General features: G+C 39.3%; 1 protein-coding gene across 1 annotated transcript in view; it reads right to left on the minus strand.

Moving 5' to 3' along the window:
• FER1L6 (fer-1 like family member 6) overlaps positions 1–20,323 on the minus strand; it is a 124,746-nt gene that overhangs the window by 53,886 nt on the left and 50,537 nt on the right. The window contains exons 21-27 of the mRNA XM_067467013.1: positions 20,161–20,295; positions 18,812–18,961; positions 12,006–12,116; positions 6,458–6,619; positions 4,166–4,349; positions 2,447–2,679; positions 1,689–1,811 (exon numbers count right to left, since the gene is read on the minus strand). Of these exons, the coding sequence (XP_067323114.1) occupies positions 1,689–1,811; positions 2,447–2,679; positions 4,166–4,349; positions 6,458–6,619; positions 12,006–12,116; positions 18,812–18,961; positions 20,161–20,295 (1,098 nt within the window). The remainder of the gene's footprint in view (positions 1–1,688; positions 1,812–2,446; positions 2,680–4,165; positions 4,350–6,457; positions 6,620–12,005; positions 12,117–18,811; positions 18,962–20,160; positions 20,296–20,323) is intronic.

Consider the following 20,323-nt stretch of genomic DNA (forward strand, 5'->3'; position numbering starts at 1 on the left):
AGAAAGCAACCTATCCTGCCCATTATGGGGACGACTTCCCATAGACTCCCCTTCTATATCCTTCATTAAGACCTGTATTAAAAGCATCAGAGTCACTCTTTCTGCAATCTTTCCCTTCTGTCTGTAGAGGAGACTGGTTTTAATGCTTTGCTAAAGCTGTTTCTTTCTACTCTAGAGGAGACAGGCTGCAGGCGTGTGCACTCTCTCCCAGAACACAGCTTTCCAAGGCATTTAAGGAGGCTTCCCACTTCCCAGGGAAGAAAGAGCGATCTACCTGGGGCTATCTCCCTGGGCTTCCTTGAAAAAAAAAAAACCTTCTTTTTGTATTGTCGAAGGCTTTCATGGCTGGAATCACTGGGTTGTTGTAGGTTTTTTGGGCTATATGGTCATAAGCATTCTAGAACATGGCCATATAGCCTGAAAAACGTACAACAACATAACCCTCTTTTTGCTCCCATGCAGCCCTGTCTGGAGTGGACACGCTTCAATCTCTGGGTTGAATGCTTCCTTAAAATTGTTTCTACTTCATACTCTACATGAATGGTAACTAGGTGGGAGTAGTTTTCAGAGAATGAGGATTTTCTGTTTGTTTGTTGGGATTAAAAATAATAATTATCTTTTAGAAGTATTTAAAGAAGAAGGTAAGAAGAAGAAACCTAAAAGGATGACTCTCCCAAGTCCTTAAATATGGGCGCAACTCCACTCACCCACCCATCCCTGCATGTCCCCAAATCCCAGTCAGTCCCACTAAATAAAAAGAATAGCAAGAGAATAAAGGAAAATCAAGGAAAATCAAAAAGATTAAACTGTGGTGCCGAAAAGGGGAACAGGAGCCAAGATCAGCTGCCACGTGGTCTTATTTTGGATGGGAATCTGTGACGGTTGGCTCCTTGTCATTACGGGCACCCAAACAAATCTAATAAGCCAGATTGGTCAAAGGAAATGGCTAAAAACATATCCAGGCTCAAGCCTACTGAAAACTAGAGTTTGGGAATCACTGTTCTAGACCATTCAAACTATGTCACAATAAATATATTAATCTTCAAGGAAGCAAGGTTTATTTTTGATTCTGCTCAACAGGTTCACTTACCTACATATTTGGAATCTGAGTGCAACTGATTCATTTTTGGTATTGGTAAGTTTACACATATTTCAATGAAAAGTTATCAAGGAAAGATATTTTCTAAATTGTCTGTAAAGAATCTGCTGCATGAATAAGTAAAGCATTCTGGAATTTTATGTCATCCCCATGACTCTGCTGCACAGAAATGAGAATTGTGCAAAATATTGTCTTCCTTGGTCATATGAGGAAAAGGCGGAAATCTGGTTAGATATGCCCCAGTACTTTCACTGTATCTACAGTGCTATTGCTTCTATTGCTTCTCCCCTGTTAAAACAATGCCACCCACAAACAACATAGAGTTCTAATGAGGCTTGGGAGAATCTCCAGTTTTGTAGAAATACCCCACACACAAATATTTAGGAAATAAAATGTTGTGGAGGAAATGAAACAAATGCGCTCACATGAAAACAAAATATATTCAACAAACATGAAATGTTGAATATTGTGTGAAGGGAGCAAGAACAACAGGAGACAATGGAGGGAATGGCTGGATCCCTAAAAAGGAGGACCTCATACTTTAAATTTTCTATAAAAATATGGGAGCAGATAACTTTGGAGCCCTTACCTTTTGTACTTTTTGGACAGAAGCATAATACTTTGACCACCAATCAATCACATTTTCAGCAGATTCATCAGCTATGGTTCTCTTTTTTCTCTTACTGGACCGCCGGGTTGATTTTCTTAAACCCTAGAAAGAAAAAAGCTGATGAGAATAGCTATGTTTGACAGCTTTGCTGCCCATAGACAATCTTCTAGCTCCAGTCTTCTTCCAAAATCCTGCTGGGTCTATAACCTTGCTCCATCTAGCGTAGATGGTAAACCCTATGGGATTCATGTCTGTACAGGAAATAAAGGAATCCCATGAAGAAAAGAATGGATCTGCAGGTTCCTTCTAAAACTTATCTACAGTATGTGAGAGGAGCAGTTATCAATTAAAATCTGTATCTAAAGCATCTTATGCAGCAGTGATATTCATTCTGATGCAGTAAATGATAATGAGAAGCTCACTAAATAGGTGCTCCTATTTTAACATTGTAAGTCTTGCTTCTACCAGAAGATTTGAGTTATGGAATGTCACTCTTATTTTATTTTATTTTAAAATTGCATGCTTCACCTACCATATCTATCAATCAATCAACCAGTCTATCTATCTATCTATCTATCTATCTATCTATCTATCTATCTAATCTATCCACTTGAATACCACTCATTTTTGTTTGGGGCATCTGAGGATGACACATGTTTTCCACACTTTGCTCATCCCTGGAAAATGCCAAAAAAAAAAGTTACAAGAGGAGGAAACCAGCCATTTGCGAGACTTACTTTTTGTTTTTCATCTTTTGTAGCATCAAAGGGAGAAGATGGTGTAGATTTGAGCGAATCTGGTGGCTTTGCCATAGGTGCTGGAGCTGGTGTTTTTGCTGGTGCTATTTGTGGCTCAGGGGCTGCTATTTGTGGCTCAGGGACAGGTGCCCCATGTTCCACATCGATGTAGATATGATCTGTTGGTGGCTGTTGAGGTAGAAGAGATTGAGGTGGAGCTGATGCGGTTGTAACTGGAAAGCAAAGTACATACAAAATTACATGAGGGAGTAATTTATAATATACATTCAGCATAGAGAGCCTGTGGAATTGTCAATAGAACAGACTTCTAATTGTTTAATAGTCATCCTCTCTGACCACAGAATGCTGCTAATTATAATTCTGCGAGAAGAAGTAGAGCAGTGGTTCCCAATCTTAGATTACCAGTTAAAAGCACTGGAAGCTCCTTGGGGCATTGATTCATCTAAACAGGTACGGTTCCCACTAGAAGTTTAATTCAGGATTCTTTGTAAGGGAGACCATATTCCTAGTGGTCTCCCTTCCAAGGCTTGAGCCTTCTTAGCTACCGAGATCAGATGCAATTGGGTTTGTTCAGAGTGGTATAGTTGTTAAACTATGGTTTTCAAAGCGCTGTCCTCTGCTTCCTATACTGCTTGGAGTATGTTATTCCATATCAGAAGAGTAAGAATAATGTCTAGTTGTATTCTCATAGCCAGATACATACTGAAAACATATTTCACTGAGATCTATTGGGGTCCCCCAGGCATCTGAGTGGATGGTGTTATCAATCTATATCTGGATAAGGGAACACAGCGAGACATTTTTCCAATCTCCTCCAGCAACAGAATGAAGGGCTATCAGAGTGAATTGGTGAGTCCTTTGGCTACTGTGGGATGAACAGAATACAATTCCCTGCACTGAACAGTGTTGTGTGTGTTGTTTGCTTTCAATGTGCTTCTGACTTATAGTGGCCCTAAGCTGAACCTATTCCCATGTTTTCTTGGCAAGACTTGTTCAGGGGAGGGTTGCTTTTGCCTTTCTCTGAGGCTGATAAAGTGTGACTTGCCCAAAGTCCCTCATAGGCATGACCAGGCATGAATTTGATCAATCTTCTCCAGAGTCATAATCCAATGTTCAAACCATTATACCACACTGGCTTTCATGTATTGACCTATACATCTTTGCATGTGCATAAGAATGCTGGCAAATGTGTATCTGTCCATAAGAAGTGTCGCCCCTTGAATGTTTTTGGATGAAGGATGGTCAACAGATTTGTGTTTCTTTTTCTCTTTGTTTTCCCACCGCATCTGAAATTAATTGACCCAACAAGCTGATGAATATGCTGCCTCACCAGAAGCCAAAGCAGATCTGGATCACACTAGCTAGTCTAACTCAGCATCACTGCAACTCAGCAACTTGCTCAATTTTACATCCCGAGAAACTTTCCAAATGGAGAACCCAGGTATGGAAATACTGATCTTGCACAGGTATACAAATCTTGTGCTCTGCTTCTATATTTGAGGTGAGACTCAATATGGTATAGTGATTTGAGTGTTGGACTATGACTCTGGAAACTAGGGTTCAATTATCTGCTTGGCTATGGAAACCTATGGGGTGGCCTTGGGTGACTCACACATGATAGGAAAGGGCTTGAAGGCACACAACAACAACAACAACAACAACAACATGTCTGGTGTGAAGGTGCTTGGCACTTCTCACCATTATCGATTTCTATGATGTCAGCCTCCTTTGTTGGTGGAGCAGGTAGTTCTTTAGGCTTGAATAGGAACTGCTTCAGGCAGTTGATGGTGTGTGTCCCAACCAGAGTGCTGCGGCCAAAGGCTCTCCAGTCCACAACGCAGATGCTGAGGGGAGGGTGCAGCAGCTCATTTTCAGGCAGTTCCTACAGAGAAAAAAGCACAAGACCCAATAACAAGCCATTATTTATTTCCTTTACAATGGCAAGAAATACAAATACTTCAAAGGGACCACCAAGGATTTTGTTTTAATTGGAGACTAAACAAGCCATATAGCCTAGAAATGTACACGAAAATCTCCTGGCAATTTGATTCTGCTAAGTTAATTACATTTATTGATTTCAGTTTTTCTTTTTTCTTTTTCTTTTTTGAAGAACATATATTTTCATTGAGTTCCTCTAAACTAGTTTGGGCCACTATGGAGAATAAGAAGTATCCCTCCCCCACAAAAAAATTGCATTTCAGTAAACGCAAGTCTTTCTGGTGTGAGAGAACCAGCCGTCTGCAAGGACATTGCCCAGGGGACACCCAGGTGTTTTACCATCCTGTGGGAGGCTTCTCTCATGTCCCCACATGAGAAGTTGGAGCTGACAGACAGGAGCTCACCCAGCTCCCCGGATTTGAACTACCAACCTTTCAGTCAACAGTCCTGCCGGCACAAGGGTTTAACCTACACTGGAAGTGATGTCCGAGTGCTTTTCCCCCTCGATTTTTGTCAAATTTCATTTTTTAGAGGCTGAGGGGGTTCTGGAGGAAAGAAACCATTACCTTTGCAGCCAGTTTTGAATAGTTTTGGAAAGTTTTCAGGTGAAAGATTATCCTCAAATCAGCATTTTTGAAAATGCGGTTTTGGGGATTTTGCAACTGCATTTGGGAGTCCCAAGGGCCACTGCTCTAAATCCATGCAAAACTCAGTTGTGACTTTAAAACGTACAAAATTTGAAAACTGTTAGGAGTCCTACTAAACTACCATCAAAATACCTGCAAATCTTTCTTTACATTTTAAATTTATATTTATATCTTGTTCTTATTTGCAGGGAATACACATTCAGATCTTCAGCAATGCTGCAACCTCAAATGACCCATATAATTAACTGAGAATGAAGCCAAACATTAAGGAGAATGTGTATTCCTTGCAATAAATACATTGCCCTCGACCTAGCAATGGGATTTTCTTAGAGATGCATGCCTCCATAATGAGACTTGGAAATTAATCCTGTATATTTACCAATGACAAGCCATAAAACAAAGGACATCAAATGCAAAATGCATAGATTAGCAAAATCCCATGCTATAGCAGTCATTTTTCACTATTTCAGGATGCATATTGCTAAATATATGCTAACTCGATTATTATTGTCTAGGTTGTCACTAGGACTGACATTTTACATTCGTTACATATATGTAAGATCCTCAAAATTCACCTAAAATCTAAGCAAAATTGTTTCGAACTCCATCTATAAATTCACAAGTCTTATAACATCTTGAAAATCCCAAATGCATATAGCTATTTTGCCCATAAACCTATATGGTGAGTCACAGGAAACTAAGCCAGATATATCGGGATTTTTTTTTTCAGATTTGCTGAATTCAAAATTTTATCTAACAACTCACAAGTCCCTTGGGACAAAAGACTTGTCACAGCTTGAAAACCCCAAATTCTTGAATTTTCTTTGCCTATAGACTTTCATGCTGTAAAGCAATACCAAATATATTGGGAAATTATTTTTCACACCTAGAAAGCGTAACTCTTCAATTCTCTGGAAATAGCTATAGCTCGTCTACTTGAGAGGAGAATGTATTAGTTAAAAACTTTCCTCTCCAGTTGTGATCTCAATGTTTCAACCATTAGCTTTAGGGACAAGTTTACTATTGTTTTCAATGTGTATCTATTTCCTATTATTGTCCATTGAAGGCTGTTTTCTAATTAGAATGTGCTATTACGTAGTGCTCACCGACCTACATTTAATTTGTAAAAATACATAAAACATGGTTGCATTATTTGCACCACATTTCATTCCTTTCAAATAAGAGCATGTTTGGCCCAAATTTATCTAGTGATCTCCATATCTGAGGCAATATTTGAACCCATTTCTCTCCGGCCTCAATCTAATACTTTTAATCACGGCATTGGGATTGATCTTGGGATCCTTGTATGTCTTTCTGTATGAAATACCCAACTTTACTTGACTGATGTTTTCTTTTCTTTTTTTTTAAGGGTTCAGTTAGGAGTGAGTCATAGATATATACGTACCACTTCAAACCAGTCTCCCAGGATATTGAAATTAGGGTTGTTTTTGTAGCTTTGGATGACACACGATTTCACTCCTTTGCTGGCACATTCAATGAGAACTTGTGGACGATCCACCGAGAGCAGCTGCACTTTCTTCAATTCACGAAGACCCCAGAAGAGAACCTGCAGCAGCAGAAACAGAAATAACACATCTATTGATAATGCATTTTATTGATAAACACTAGTATTTTACAAGATTTAATGGATTTATAATGGTACATGTATTATTTATAAATATAAATAAATAAATAACCTATCTCTAAAGATTTTGAGCAAGTGTAAAAGTAAGGTAAAAGTAAAGGTTTCCCCTTGACATTAAGTCTCGTCGTGTTTGACTTTGGGGGGTAGTGCTCATCTCCATTTCTAAGCTGAAGAGCTGGTGTTGTCAGTTGACGCTTCCAAGGTCATGTGGCCAGCATGACTGCATGGAGAGCCATTACCTTCCCGCAGAAGCGGTACCTATTGATCTACTCACATTTGCATCTTTTTGAACTGCTAGGTTGACAGAAGCTGGGGCTATCAGCAGGAGCTCACCTCGCTCACTGGATTCGAACCAGTGAACTTTTGGTCAGCAAGGTCAGCAGCTCAGTTTAACCTGATTCACCACCGGACCCCCCAATGTACAGCAATAATATAATATAAAACATCAAACAATAGTCAGAATCCATATGTGTGTGTCTACCTTCAAATTATGTATCAACTTATGCAGACTTCATGAATTTTATAGGGTTTTTTTTTAAGGCAAGGAATATTCAGAGATGGTTTTGCTATTTCCTCTGAAATACAGCCTACAGAATCTGGAATATGCTAGTGGCCTCCCATCCAAGTACTAGCTAGAGCTTTTTTTTCCTTTCGTGTCAGGAGCAACTTGAGAATCTGCAAGTCGCTTCTGGTGTGGGAGAATTGGCCGTCTGCAAGGATGTTGCCTAGTGGACACCCGGATTATTTGATATTTTTATCATCCTTGTGGGAGGCTTCTCTCATGTGTCCGCTTGGGGAGCTGGAGCTAACAGAGGGAGCTCATCCGCCTCTCCCTAGATTCGAACCTGCAACCTGTTGGTCTTCAGTCCTGCTGGCACAGGGGTTTAACCCACTGAGCTAGAGCTGAGCCTGCTTAGCTTTCAATAATCAGAGTGATATTTAGGATATTCAGGCCTGAATCTATACATAGCCATCATAAAACAATATAACACCAGCCATAAAACATATAATACAAAGGAAGACATAAAATCAATAAGCCATATCTACTTTATCCATAAAATACAAGTGGTCAAATGCTTTTATCTATCCACTGTCTGGCTAATACTTGCACTAATCCTGCAAGCGAAGCTGAGATTGTTATCCCCATATTGAGTGGATATTACAAAGAGCAGATATGTCTTCCTAGTGATCGCTCCCTGTCTCCTACTTTAATGCACTTTGCCATCAGTAAAGGACAACTCTTCTATTCCTATAGGATTTAAAAGAATGGACTGAAAGGGCTTTCAAGAGTATGTTGCTTTACTGACCTTTCTCTTTGTGCTTTTAAAGGGCTTGTTTTTAATGCTTTCAACTCGCTAGATTTTGACTGCATTTCAAAAGTAACTCTTAACATTTTTACTTATATCTTTATAGGGGCTTATACTTGTATTTGTTTATTTTTTTGTAAGCTGTCTTGAGCCACAGCTTTGAAGAACAGTAGGGATTTAAATAAATGAATAAAGGAAGAAGGAAGTCCACATGTTGAGAATCTCTCAAGAGAGGAATTCTGGACTAACGAGAACCTTTACTGTTCAAGATGAATTTTGCGGAAAATTGGCAAACACCTGTTTTGCTTGGAAAACTGCATTTTCTGCACAGAATTTATATCAATGCACATATAGAATCATAGAATCAAAGAGTTGGAAGAGACCTCATGGGCCATCCAGTCCAACCCCCTGCCAAGAAGCAGGAATATTGCATTTAAATCACCCCTGACAGATGGCCATCCAGCCTCTGTTTAAAAGCTTCCAAAGAAGGAGCCTCCACCACACTCCGGAGCAGAGAGTTCCACTGCTGAATGGCTCTCACAGTCAGGAAGTTCTTCCTCAATTTTAAGAGCAGAAAAAGCTGCTTTCTGAAAATAAAATCCTATAATAGGGAGTATATTCTGCATAAAATCCACATTTGGTTGTTTTACATTGGAAAAAAATTCTGTGCAGAAATCATGCCATCTACCAATTAGGGTGTGCAATTCGGCCAAAAGGCATGCCATTTGGTGGTTCATTTTCAGCTAACCCCTCATTCTATTTACTGAAAAGTTACTCAAATTGATAGGGGTGTTGTTGTTTTCATTAGGCAAAGATTCGGCCCATTGACTACAATAGGAAGCTTTAAAGGCTCAATCCTCAGTCATTTAAAAACCTATATACATGAAACATACCTCGTTTCATACCCCATTTACAACTGCAGGTCTGCCAAGTTTCAAAACCACTCACCAATATACTGATTTTATGGAATTATTTTAAGTTTTAACCATAATATTTTTTAAACTAAGACAAACCTCAAGAGAGGGTTCTGGGAATTGTAGTTGCCGGTTGTGTCTATTCTCTGCCAATCAGAACATGCACACAACCAGGCTTTTTATTGGCTGAGAAACACACAGAAAAACTTCATGTTCCAAGGGGAACTTAGAGACTTTTGGAGTAAGAAAAAAAAAAAAGAAATACTTTTCAATGCCTGCTCCATGCAAGTGCTGCTGGGAATGTGAGTTCCCAGCAGGGCCCTCTCTGGAAGAGGAGCCTAGGAAACTTTCCAAAAAGAAATAGATGGATACTGCTGCCAGGGAGGGAGAAATAATCCCATCTTCTCCTAGAGCCCCACAGCAGTCCCTGTAGACTTAACTCTATCCTCTCCAGTAGCCAATAAAATCTGGCTCCCGTAATCCCTTTTTGCCAAGCTTTTTCGTTCCCTCCTACCCATTCTGTTTTCAGAAATTATATGAACCAGACCACCAAATATTACAAATAATAACCGCTCTGAGTCTCCTGATGGCTGAGAAGAGCAATATACAAGTAAATAAATAAATAAATAATAATTTTCATTCAAACTGAATCGGGCCCAAGCCTACTACCAATCCTCCATGGGTGCTGGTTAACTGAGGTCTACTATATTATGTTCTTCTTTTCCCCCAGTAAGCACCTATATGTAAATTTTGCACAGAAAAGTTATAAATTGAAAATAAGTATTAAAACCTGAGTGGTTTTGAAACATGTCCTTATAATATGTCATTTAGAAAATGACATATTGTAAGGACATGTTCCAAAAACACTCAGGTTTTAATACTTATTTTCAATTTATAACTTTTCTGTGCAAAATTAGTGATAATTTGCATCCTGCTATCTAAGAGGATAAAGTGAGGAGCATCACGCGCCATTTAGCTCTTAAGTGACCTCTTTATTATGTTGCCACGGTGGCACAATGGGTTAAACCCTTGTCCCAGCAAGACTGCTGACAGACAGATCAGTGGGTTGAATCTGAGGAGAGCAGGTTGAGCTCCTTCTGTCAGCTCCAGCTCTCCATAAGGGGACATGAGAGAAGTCTCCCACAAGGACGGTAAAACATCAAACATCCGGGCATCCCCTGAGCAATGTCCTTGCAGAGAGCCAATTCTCTTGCACCAGAAGCAACTTGCAGTTTCTCAAGTCACTCCTAACGTGAAAAAAACCTATCCAAATAAAATTGGACCAACAATAAGATTTAACCTCTCCCCAGTTTGAAATAAGATATTTATTTAATCAATAGTTTATTTTAAAAACTCAGGGAATGTACGCAAAAATAAAATATCTTCTCTTTTTTGTTCCTCTGTATTTATATTAATAGAATAATGATTATTGTGGCTGTAAATTCTTTTGCTGTTTTTTAAAAACTTCTTTCTTTCAAACTTATCAGATATCTTTAATTTGAAAACTCCTTGTAACAAAAACATTTGCTACAGCTATAACAGACAAATCCATTTTGTCTGTTATCTACTCCATCCTTCTAACATCTCAACAATTATTAATGGCTCCAGAAGTTAAGCTCATACTCAGTCAACTTCCCCAACTCTATTATTTTTGTCCTTCACTATCTTTTACAGTTCCACTGAAGACGAATATGAATTAGCTCCTGAAATACACATTGCAAACATTGGTCATCCTGAGATCCTGACATGGGCCCCTATTACATTGGATGACCCAAATGTAATTGCCACAATTCAGCCATTAAGTCCGAAGTGGGTCCTAAAAGAAGCTATTGCCAAGTTTTCCTACCTCATAGGAGTGTTTTGAGGCTAAATTGGAATAATTCAAAAGTTCAGCACCTTGGAAGAAGGCTTATGTATCAATAGGCCAAGGAGTATCTAAAGTAATCTTAATGCATATACAATACTTTTAGCAATGGAAACATGGGTGGGATTATGTACTGTTTGGGTCTACAGTATTAAGAAACATATGCTTCTCTATGAGCTCATTAGCACACTAAAGGCACATGTACACAGCAGAATTAATAATAATAATAAACAAATAAACTTCATTTATACCCGCTATCATCTCCCCAAAGGGGACTCGGGGCGGCTAACATGAGGCCAAGCCCAAAGATACAATACAGCAAAAGTATATATAAATATATTTTGTCATGTCAGGAGCGACTTGGGAAACTGCAAGTCGCTTCTGGTGTGAGAGAATTGGCCGTCTGTAAGGATGTTGCCCAGAGGACGCCCGGATGATTTGATGTTTTATCATCCTTGTGGGAGGCTTCTCTCATGTCCCCGTATGAGGAGCTGGAGCTGATAGAGGGAGCTCATCCGCCTCTCCCCGGATTCGAACCTGTGACCTGTCAGTCTTCAGTCCTGCCAGCACAGGGGTTTAACCCACTGCCCCACTGGGGGCTCCATAATACAGCAAAATAAAAATACAGAACGCAGACAACAAAAAATTATATCAGAATAAAATACATACAGTAGCAAAATAAATTAAATAAAGCAAATTAACACAATATAGAATCAAACAGAATGGGCAGGCCAATTGGATGAGGTGAAATGATAAAACCCTGGATGAGGTAAGAATAAAAAAATATGTAATTTAGCAGAGCCCAAAAAGGATAAACAGTGGGGTAAGGCTTTTAGTTTTATTAATGTTGAATTAATTTTGAATTAATGCAGTTCAACACCACTTTAACTGACAGGACTCAATGTTATGGGAGTTATTGTTTGGTGAAGCACTAGCACTCTTTGGCAAAAAAGACCAAAATGCTTATAAAACTGTAACTCCTATTATTTCAATGCATTCAAGTGGTGTCAAACTGCATTAATTCTACAGTGTGGATCCATCCATAGACTTGGAGGCCATGTAGGTATGTTATTACAGTGAGAAAGTAAGATAAACAGAAATCACCTCCCTGTTTTTTTAAGGCTCTTGACAGCAAGTGTTTTGCATGTAGCCCCAAAGCAACAGAGAATCCATAACAAATGGTGCAAAAAAGAAAATGGAGGATTATTTTTTCCCTAACTCACCTCCACTCGGTATTTACTTAACACAGGTCTGATGTTGGCTGGAACTGGGTACATCAAACTGGCATCTGGACCATCCACAGGCGGTAGGTCTTGAGGACCAGAATCTGGGATCTGGGAAATAAAAATATATCTCAGCATTCATAAAAGGTGAATGGAGCTTCTACATCAGTTCTCAATTCATGGAAGACAATTACACATAGGGGAAAGGTACCACTTTAACTGTTCTTTCCCATTTATATCCACATGAAAGGGCATAGGATGCTCCTCCTGGATATGGCAATGAAGTTCAGTCTATTGAAAGGTCATTTTGATTCTTATTAATGCACATAATGCAATGCTTTAGTCATAGTCTACCAAGTCACAACAACTGCTCCTGAAATAACGCCTACAGTTTTCAAATGGTTGAACCATCTGCTGAATAGCAAAGATCCTGGAGTCTTTAGTGTATTCCCTATGTTTGCATTTGCTCTTGCAAAAATGAACCAGAAACTTTGAAAGTATGGAAAAAGTAAAAGGATTTAGAGATCCATTCTGTAATGTCTAAAGGAAATCAGTGGGCATAAACTCCTTGGAAAGACCTTGTATATGTTACCAAATTGCTTAAATCACATTACTGAGGCTAACAACCCAGAAAAAGGAATCTTATTCCAGACTGCCCCAAATGTTTCAAGCCCTCATCTCTATAAGCTATTCAGTGCTCTCATTTAGAGTCATGTCTATGGCAATTAGTTGAAAGGAAATTGCAATGGGACTATATCTGTTCCAGTATGTACAGTATAATCTATTATTTCAGAGACAAAAAGAAACGATAAGTTACAAATACTGTGTATTTAATGTTTGTATCTGTATTTATGTGTTTTGAAGTCTCTTAACTTATGGTGGCTCCAAGAGTTCTATAGCAAGTATGGGTAAACCCAGGCTTGGGGGCAGGATGTGCCCCCTTGGACTCTTTTCTCAGGTCCTCTTCTCTCACACCATCGTATACTTCCTTCCTTCTCTCTTTCCTTCCTCCTTTCCTCCCTTTTTCTCCCTTCCTCCATCCTTCACTTCTACCCTTTAGTCCTTCCTTCCTTCTCTCTTTCTTCCCTCCTTCCCCCTCTCTCTTTATCCTTCCATCTCTCTTTCCTCACTACCTCCCTCACTTCATTCCCTTTCATTCTTCCTTCCTTCCATCGTTCTCTTCCTTCCATCTTTCCTTCCCTCCTTCTCTTTTTCCTTTCTCCTTTCTTTCCGGGGAATGTTTAGCTGGGAGAAGAGAAGGCAGAGAGGGAACATGAGAACCATGTTTCAAGATTTAAAGGGTGTCCCATTGAGGAAGAAGGAGTGGGGGAAAACTGACTTTCTGCTACTCTAGAGACCAGTGCACAAGGGAGCAATGGGTTCAAATGACAAGGAAAAAGATTTGACTGAAAAGATTAGGAAGAACTTCCTGAGAGTAAGAGCTGTTGGAGAGTGACACAGGCTGCCTTGGAGTAAGGAGAAGTCTCCTTCTCTGGAGGCTTTTCCACAGAGGCTGTCTATTGGGAGTGCTTTGATTGTGCCGTCTTGCATGGCAGGGGGTTGGACTGGTTGGGGGTCTCTTCCAGCTTTAGGATTCTATATCAGGAGTAAGAAATATGGAGTCCCATGGATACACTTTTTCTCTCCTGTCCGCCATCAACCCTCACCCCATTCCGGCCTGCCATGCGGCCCCCAAGTTAGAAAGTTTGCCCATGCCTGTTCTATAGGGTTTTCTTGTACAAGGAATACTCAAGGTAGTTTTGCCAGTTCCTTGCTTTGAAATAAACTCTACAGTATCATGCATTCGCTGGTGACCTACCATCCAAATATTCCTGCCTGTGAGTCGTCTGAGGGCTGAGAAAAGTGGTATAGAAATAAAGTAAATAAATAAATAAATAAATAAGAAGCACCACCAAGGAAAGAAACATTAGCACAAAAACTTTCTGAAAAACAAGTGGAGTTATTTTAACCCAAATGAAATGGTTGGGTTGCTCCCAGAACTTAATCCATTTAGTTTTGGGGACTACATGTTGGTCATGACTTCCAAGTTCTGGAAGCTATAGCCCAAAGAAGTAATGTTACCAAGGCTTGGATACTGCACATGGAGCATGGGATATCCACATGGGAGGCTACTAAGTACATCGATGGAAAGCTTTGAAGGCAAAGGAGAACCCCTGGTAGGAGCCAAAGGAGGATCCCTTTTGCATTCTTGACTGGGCTTCTTAATGTCATTACTTAAGATGTGTATATACATAACTTCATGTGTGTAAAAGAATCATTGACAGTTGAAAGAACATGGGGGAAATTCCCCACCTCCCACCCTGTTCACAGTTAGGTTGTCAAAGCTTGAGATGTGACAGATTCTCTGTTATATAATGTTTGTGTTCCCCTTCCCACCTCTAGGGTTGCTTTTGTAAATCGGAATCAGAACTATAATATGAATGGACATCCGCAGGTCCGGATGCTAGTTCTGGCCCTCAGAAATGCCCTACATTGACACATCCACTTTCCCATAATTACATCATTTGATTGTTGCCCAACTTTTGTGGAGGTTATTTTCCCTTTCTAAACTTTTAAAATGCATCTGCTAGGATTCAATAAGTTGGCAGGAAAGGTTTAAACCAGTGGTTCTCAACCTGTGGTCATGGACCACCAATGGTCCACAAGAACAAGAATATGATTCGAGGCCTCATCATTACTACACTGTTACCTCGAAACCATGCAGCAATGAGAGTGATTGGTCTCACAAAACCTTCTTATAGTGCTGAGGCAATGGGGATGTTGGGAGGGGAGAGGCTGACCACCCACAAGACTTTACTACTACCCCATCAGCTCTAGACTATTAAATATGGTTTTCTGTGGGCAAGAAGATGATGACTACTGGATGGCATATGTTCTGTATCAAAAACTACAGCTGATGTGGTCTATCCAATGCAGTTTTCTGATTCATCATGCCAAATAAACAAACTGAATCTAAAGTTGACCAGAAACTGATGCATAACCCTTTTGGTACTAAAGTTGAAGAGTGGACCCTGGTCAAAATGGTCTCTGGTCAAGTGGTCCTGGTCAAAAAAAGTTGGGAATCACTGGTTTAAACTATGATACGTTAGCATTTTGAGTCTCAACCTTTTGCTTGTGTTCCACTGGAATATGGCATCTGAATTTGGTCCAAGGCATTTTTCCACCCATGAACAGATGAATCTAATCTAATCTAATCTAAACATTGAAATAAGATAGTACTTAGATCTAATTTAAAGAGGCCAGGTAAATGTTACTCTTTAGATATTTTGACATTTTTATTAGGAGTTTCACCATTTCAAAACAGAATTGTATAGTTTGTTGCTGGTGCCGGTCTTGGATAATCACATTTTCCAGGTTCAAACTGTCTTACTATGAATATTTTCAAAATGCAATGTAATAAATACTATCTAGATTCTGCATGCAATTATAACTAGATTGAACCCACAAAATCAATCAATGTGATCAGCCAACACATTGGTAAATCCAAATGATTTGGTTTAGGCCATTCTGCCTAGAAGGAAGGAGTACTGAATACATAAGGGTAAGGATTTCCCCTGACATTAAGTCTAGTAGTGTCTGACTCTGGGTGGGTGGTGCTCATCTCCATTTCTAAGCCGAAGAGCTGGCATTGTCTGTAGACACCTCCAATGTCATGTGGCCCAGCATGAGTGCATGGAGCACCATTACCTTCCCACAGAAGTGGTACCTATTGGTCTACTCACATTTCCATATTTTTCAACTCCTAGGTTGGCAGGAGCTGGGTGTTACAGCAGGAGCTCACCCCACTCTCTGGATTTGAACAGCCAACCTTTCAGTCAGCAAGTTTAGCAGCTCAGCAGTTTAACCCACTGTGCCACCACTGAATAAGACAAGTATAAATTTATTGTGCAAAATTAAGATAATACCAAAAAGATCTTTAGAAAACATCATATTTCAAGTTTTTATTCATTGTTTCAGATGAATAAAACTCCTCCGGCAGAGGCAAAAATAGTAATGACCAAATGGTTATGTCAACATCATACTGCCAGAATGAATGTGTAACATTCTTGATATTTTTAAATTTTGTTAGAGAGTAACATGATTTATACAAGTTCCTTATGATTTAGAAGATGACATAACAATTCACTTATGGAGACAACAAATAATCCATTTCTTCAAATATATAAACATCATCCATTGGTGGAGGCAAAATCCAATTGTTACTACTCATAAATGGAAATATATGTAAAGCACTTCCAAGTTATAAAGTTAAGTTATTTCTCTTGGAAAGGTTAAGGAATTGAGTTGCGTCCTTTGGGGACATATAAAACTTTGCATTTTCTGTTCCTATTAATTGAGTTCCATCTGTTTTTTATTGATTGTGATAAGGCCAATGGGAGCTTTTATAGATGCTTTTTAGACCTTGACAGAAACACAAAGAACCACCTAAATATATTGGTGAGCCACAGCAACATGGAGCATAGTGATAGCACAACATAAAGTATGATTTATAGCAGTAAATCATGCCATGTGCAATAATCGTTTGCTGAAAAGAATCCCAGAGTAGTTGTAAGTAAAATACAGAGAAAGGTCTTCCAGATTATTGCCTGTTCATAAAGTAGATAACAGTTAATTTGTAGAGATAACTGAATCCATTGGCTTTTGGTTCCAGTTACTTTTAGTATTGTTCACTAAAAATTCTGCTTAACCTGATTTCCACATTAAGTAAAGGTAAAGGTTTCCCCTCATCATGAAATCTAGTGATGTCCAACTCTGGGGTGTGGTGCTCATCTCCATTTCTAAGACAAAGAGCCGGCGTTGTCCACAGACACCTCCAAGGTCATGTGGCTGGCATGACTGCATGCAGTGCCATTACATTCCTGCTGGAGTGGTACCTATTGATCTACTCACCTTTGCATGTTTTCAAACTGCTAGGTTGGTAGAAGCTGGGGCTAACAGTGGGAGCTCACCCTGCTCCCCAGATTTGAACTGCTGACCTTTCAGTCTGAAAGTTCAGCAGCTCAGCAGTTTAATCTGCTGCGCACCAGGGGCTCTGACTTCCTCATTAACTTTTCTTATTTCATGCACAACAGACTTTAGTACACTTTTCCAAATATGTACATCATTTTCTCTCCAAATTCATAATTCTAAGGGTGGACATCTCAAGGACATAGTGTGTCTCCTATCTCAGCACCAGAAGGAATTTCTGCACTGGAACCCAGTCTTCACAGTGGATATCTCCACTGACATTGCCCCTTCAATACTGTTCTTCCAGCAGCATAAAGGGAGGAAAGGGGAGATGAAAGAGGCAGATGGGAGCTACTAGCAGCCATATCGGGGACCTTTCCTCCAGACCAACAAAAGCCTTCTGGGACTTGAATACAGTGATTTCTCTGTCTCAGGCCCCTTCCACAGAGCTGTATAAAATCCACATTGAACTGGATTATATGGCAGTGTGAACTCAAGATACTCCAGTTCAAAACAGATATTGTGGATTATCTGCCTTGATATTCTGGGTTATATGGCTGTGTGGAAGGGCCCTCAGACACTCCTGAGCTGATATCTATAAGAATGCTCTGCCCTTGTACTATCTCTTAAAGCATTCACTCTTAAACATAGTTTGATAGATTGTTTGAAACAAGCTTTGTGTTGATATATTGCAGAAGGTTGTCTGGGAGGAGGTGGATAATAATGTTTCAAAGTTCATATTTGTCCAGATTTAGAAAGGCTAGTTTGTAATGAAGTTTGCACAGAGCAAATTAATCAGTAAGTAGGCTTGATCCAAGATTACTAAATTGATACTGGTGAAAATGTAAATGAGGTGTGGAGTGAAATAGAGTCTGGGGAAAAAGAACCAGTAATGGTTTTCTGAATTGGGCGGCATATGCATGCTTACTCACACAATGAGTTGGGCACATATATTCACCCTCAAAATCTTTTTTGATACTGGAGGCAGTTGGAGAAATAGTGAAATAACTCTACCAGCAATACCTCCAACCACTAGGTGGTGCAGTTACATGTCCTTAGTCATTAGGAAGGTTCTGTTTCTCGTTAACTTTGGTACCTGTAAGGCAGTGCTTCTCAACCTTGGGTCCCCAGATGTTTTTGGCCTTCAACTCAGCCAGTTTACCAGCTGTTAGGATTTCTGGGAATTGTAGGCCAAAAACATCTGGGGACCCCAGGTTGAGAACCACTGCTGTAAGGTGTGCATTTAGAACCATTTGCTTAACTTAACAATTAAGTTGCAATTATCTCATAAAGTGAACTTTTCTTTTAAGCAGCATCAGCTTCAGCATGCAAATATTACCATACCCTACATCAGTGATGGGCAATCTTTTGAGCTTAGTGTGTCAAAATTTGCCAAAAACCCGAGCATAACTTGGGTAGAGTGTCACTTTGAGAAAAAACCCCCATAATTTTGCAATATTAATAGTTTAAATAAGAAAAAAAAGTATGATCTATGCTGAGTTATGGAGTGAACAATGCTCAAACGTGCAGATGTTAAATTTGTAGAGCCTTTTGCAAATTTAAGGATGGAATTAGATTGGCTCTTATAAGGTGTATTTCTCTGTATGTGGCCGCATGCGTCTATGTGTCATCAAAAATAGCCATGCGTGTCAGTGCTGACACGCGTGCCATAGGTTCACCATCACTGCCCTACATGCTCATGCAAAAGTCAAAACTGCAAATGTGGTGGGACAACTGTATATATGTGATATACAACCTGTAAGGTGTATCTTCCTGTCTTTGTTGTTTTCAAACAAATATCAAGAAAACCGTTGTTAAGAAAACAATTCAAGGCTTACCTGAAGCAACTCAAAAGCAGCAAGGAGATCTCCCCCTGAAAGATTTCCACAATACACCGGGTGGTAAGTAAGTTTAGGTGGCTCATATTTCTCACCAGCCAACTTTGTTATTGGGGCAGCCACAGTAGAGCCAATGTATTCTGATTTACCCTATACGTTACAAAAAAAAAATCATAATGACATTTATCTGCACATGTTACCAGCCATCAAAATAACTTCAATATAAACATTAGGCTACACAGGAGGGCTATTTAGAAGCACAGAAATATTACATGACTATATCCAAAAGAGTCAAAATTCTTATACTTCAAACATTTGTGCAGAAGAAGGAATTTCAACAGGTATGTCTTGCATGGCAACTACTTCCCCATCCCTTATGATCATGGAGGTAAAAATATGTGTGTGCATGACTTATGGTGATCCAAAGGTGATGCTATCACAGGATTTTATGTGGCTGAGAGTGTGTAACTTGCTCAGGGTCAATCAGTGGGTTTTCATGGCCAAACAGGGATTCGAACCATATTGAAAATTGTTGCAAAACGTGTCATTTTTTAAGTAATGAGAAACCCTGAGAAAAATCCTGGACAGACAAGAAACTGAAGGTCAGGAATTATTCTGCACAAAATTAGAATAGATTGAGCTGTGTGGAAAACAGCATTTCTTTGTACAGGGATATGTCTACACAGAAATATTTCCTGGACTGAAAATGTTGCTGAAAATTCAGTAATTGGGGATTTATTCTGCACAAAATTCACATGTGCTTGATTGGCATAGAAAACAACATTTGCTGTGCAGGAAGTATTTCGGCATAGAAATAGTATTTTTTACTACCGAAAATCCTCTTTCCTGAGCTGAAAAGACTATTTCCTATGCAAAATATCTTGTGCAAATTTTGTGCAGATAAGTCCCAAGTTACAAATAAACTTTGGAAACCTTATTGTTTTCTCTTTCCCACGGTGGGAAGAAAACTGCTAAAAACACTCATTTCTTCCTTCGAAACTCAACTTAGTAAAGAATTACATCTCTGTTGTCTGACAAAAGCTCTGACTCTATCAGTCAGAATGGGAGTGTTTCTAAAATTAAAGGTTTGCAATTCTAGTAGATAGAATGTCTTACTTAGAGCCTTGTTTCATTCTAAATATTTTCCAGAACAAAATTGTATAATCTGCCCATTAATGCTGTTTACACATTAATGTGATGGCACAGTGAAAAGGGTTTTTAAAAAATAATGTTTGCTACACATGTAGTATCTTAGCAGGCTTTCAAGCTGCATGTATGCACACACACACATACACACACACAACCATTCCAAATATTAAAATTAATAAAAAGTGAGAAATCCTATTTACCACTGCATCATCGTCGTAGAGCTCAACTACAACAACTGGAGGAAACTCTGAAAATTCTTTCCCATCTCCATGAAGTACAATATTATTAAACAGCAGCATTTGGTTCCAAGTGGGAGACAGAGTCTGTTGAATGATCTGGTAGGGTTGGAATTAAAACATCAGT

The sequence above is a fragment of the Anolis sagrei genome, chromosome 4 (assembly GCF_037176765.1).
Source record: "Anolis sagrei isolate rAnoSag1 chromosome 4, rAnoSag1.mat, whole genome shotgun sequence".
In the NCBI taxonomy this organism is placed as follows: Eukaryota; Metazoa; Chordata; class Lepidosauria; order Squamata; family Dactyloidae; genus Anolis; species Anolis sagrei.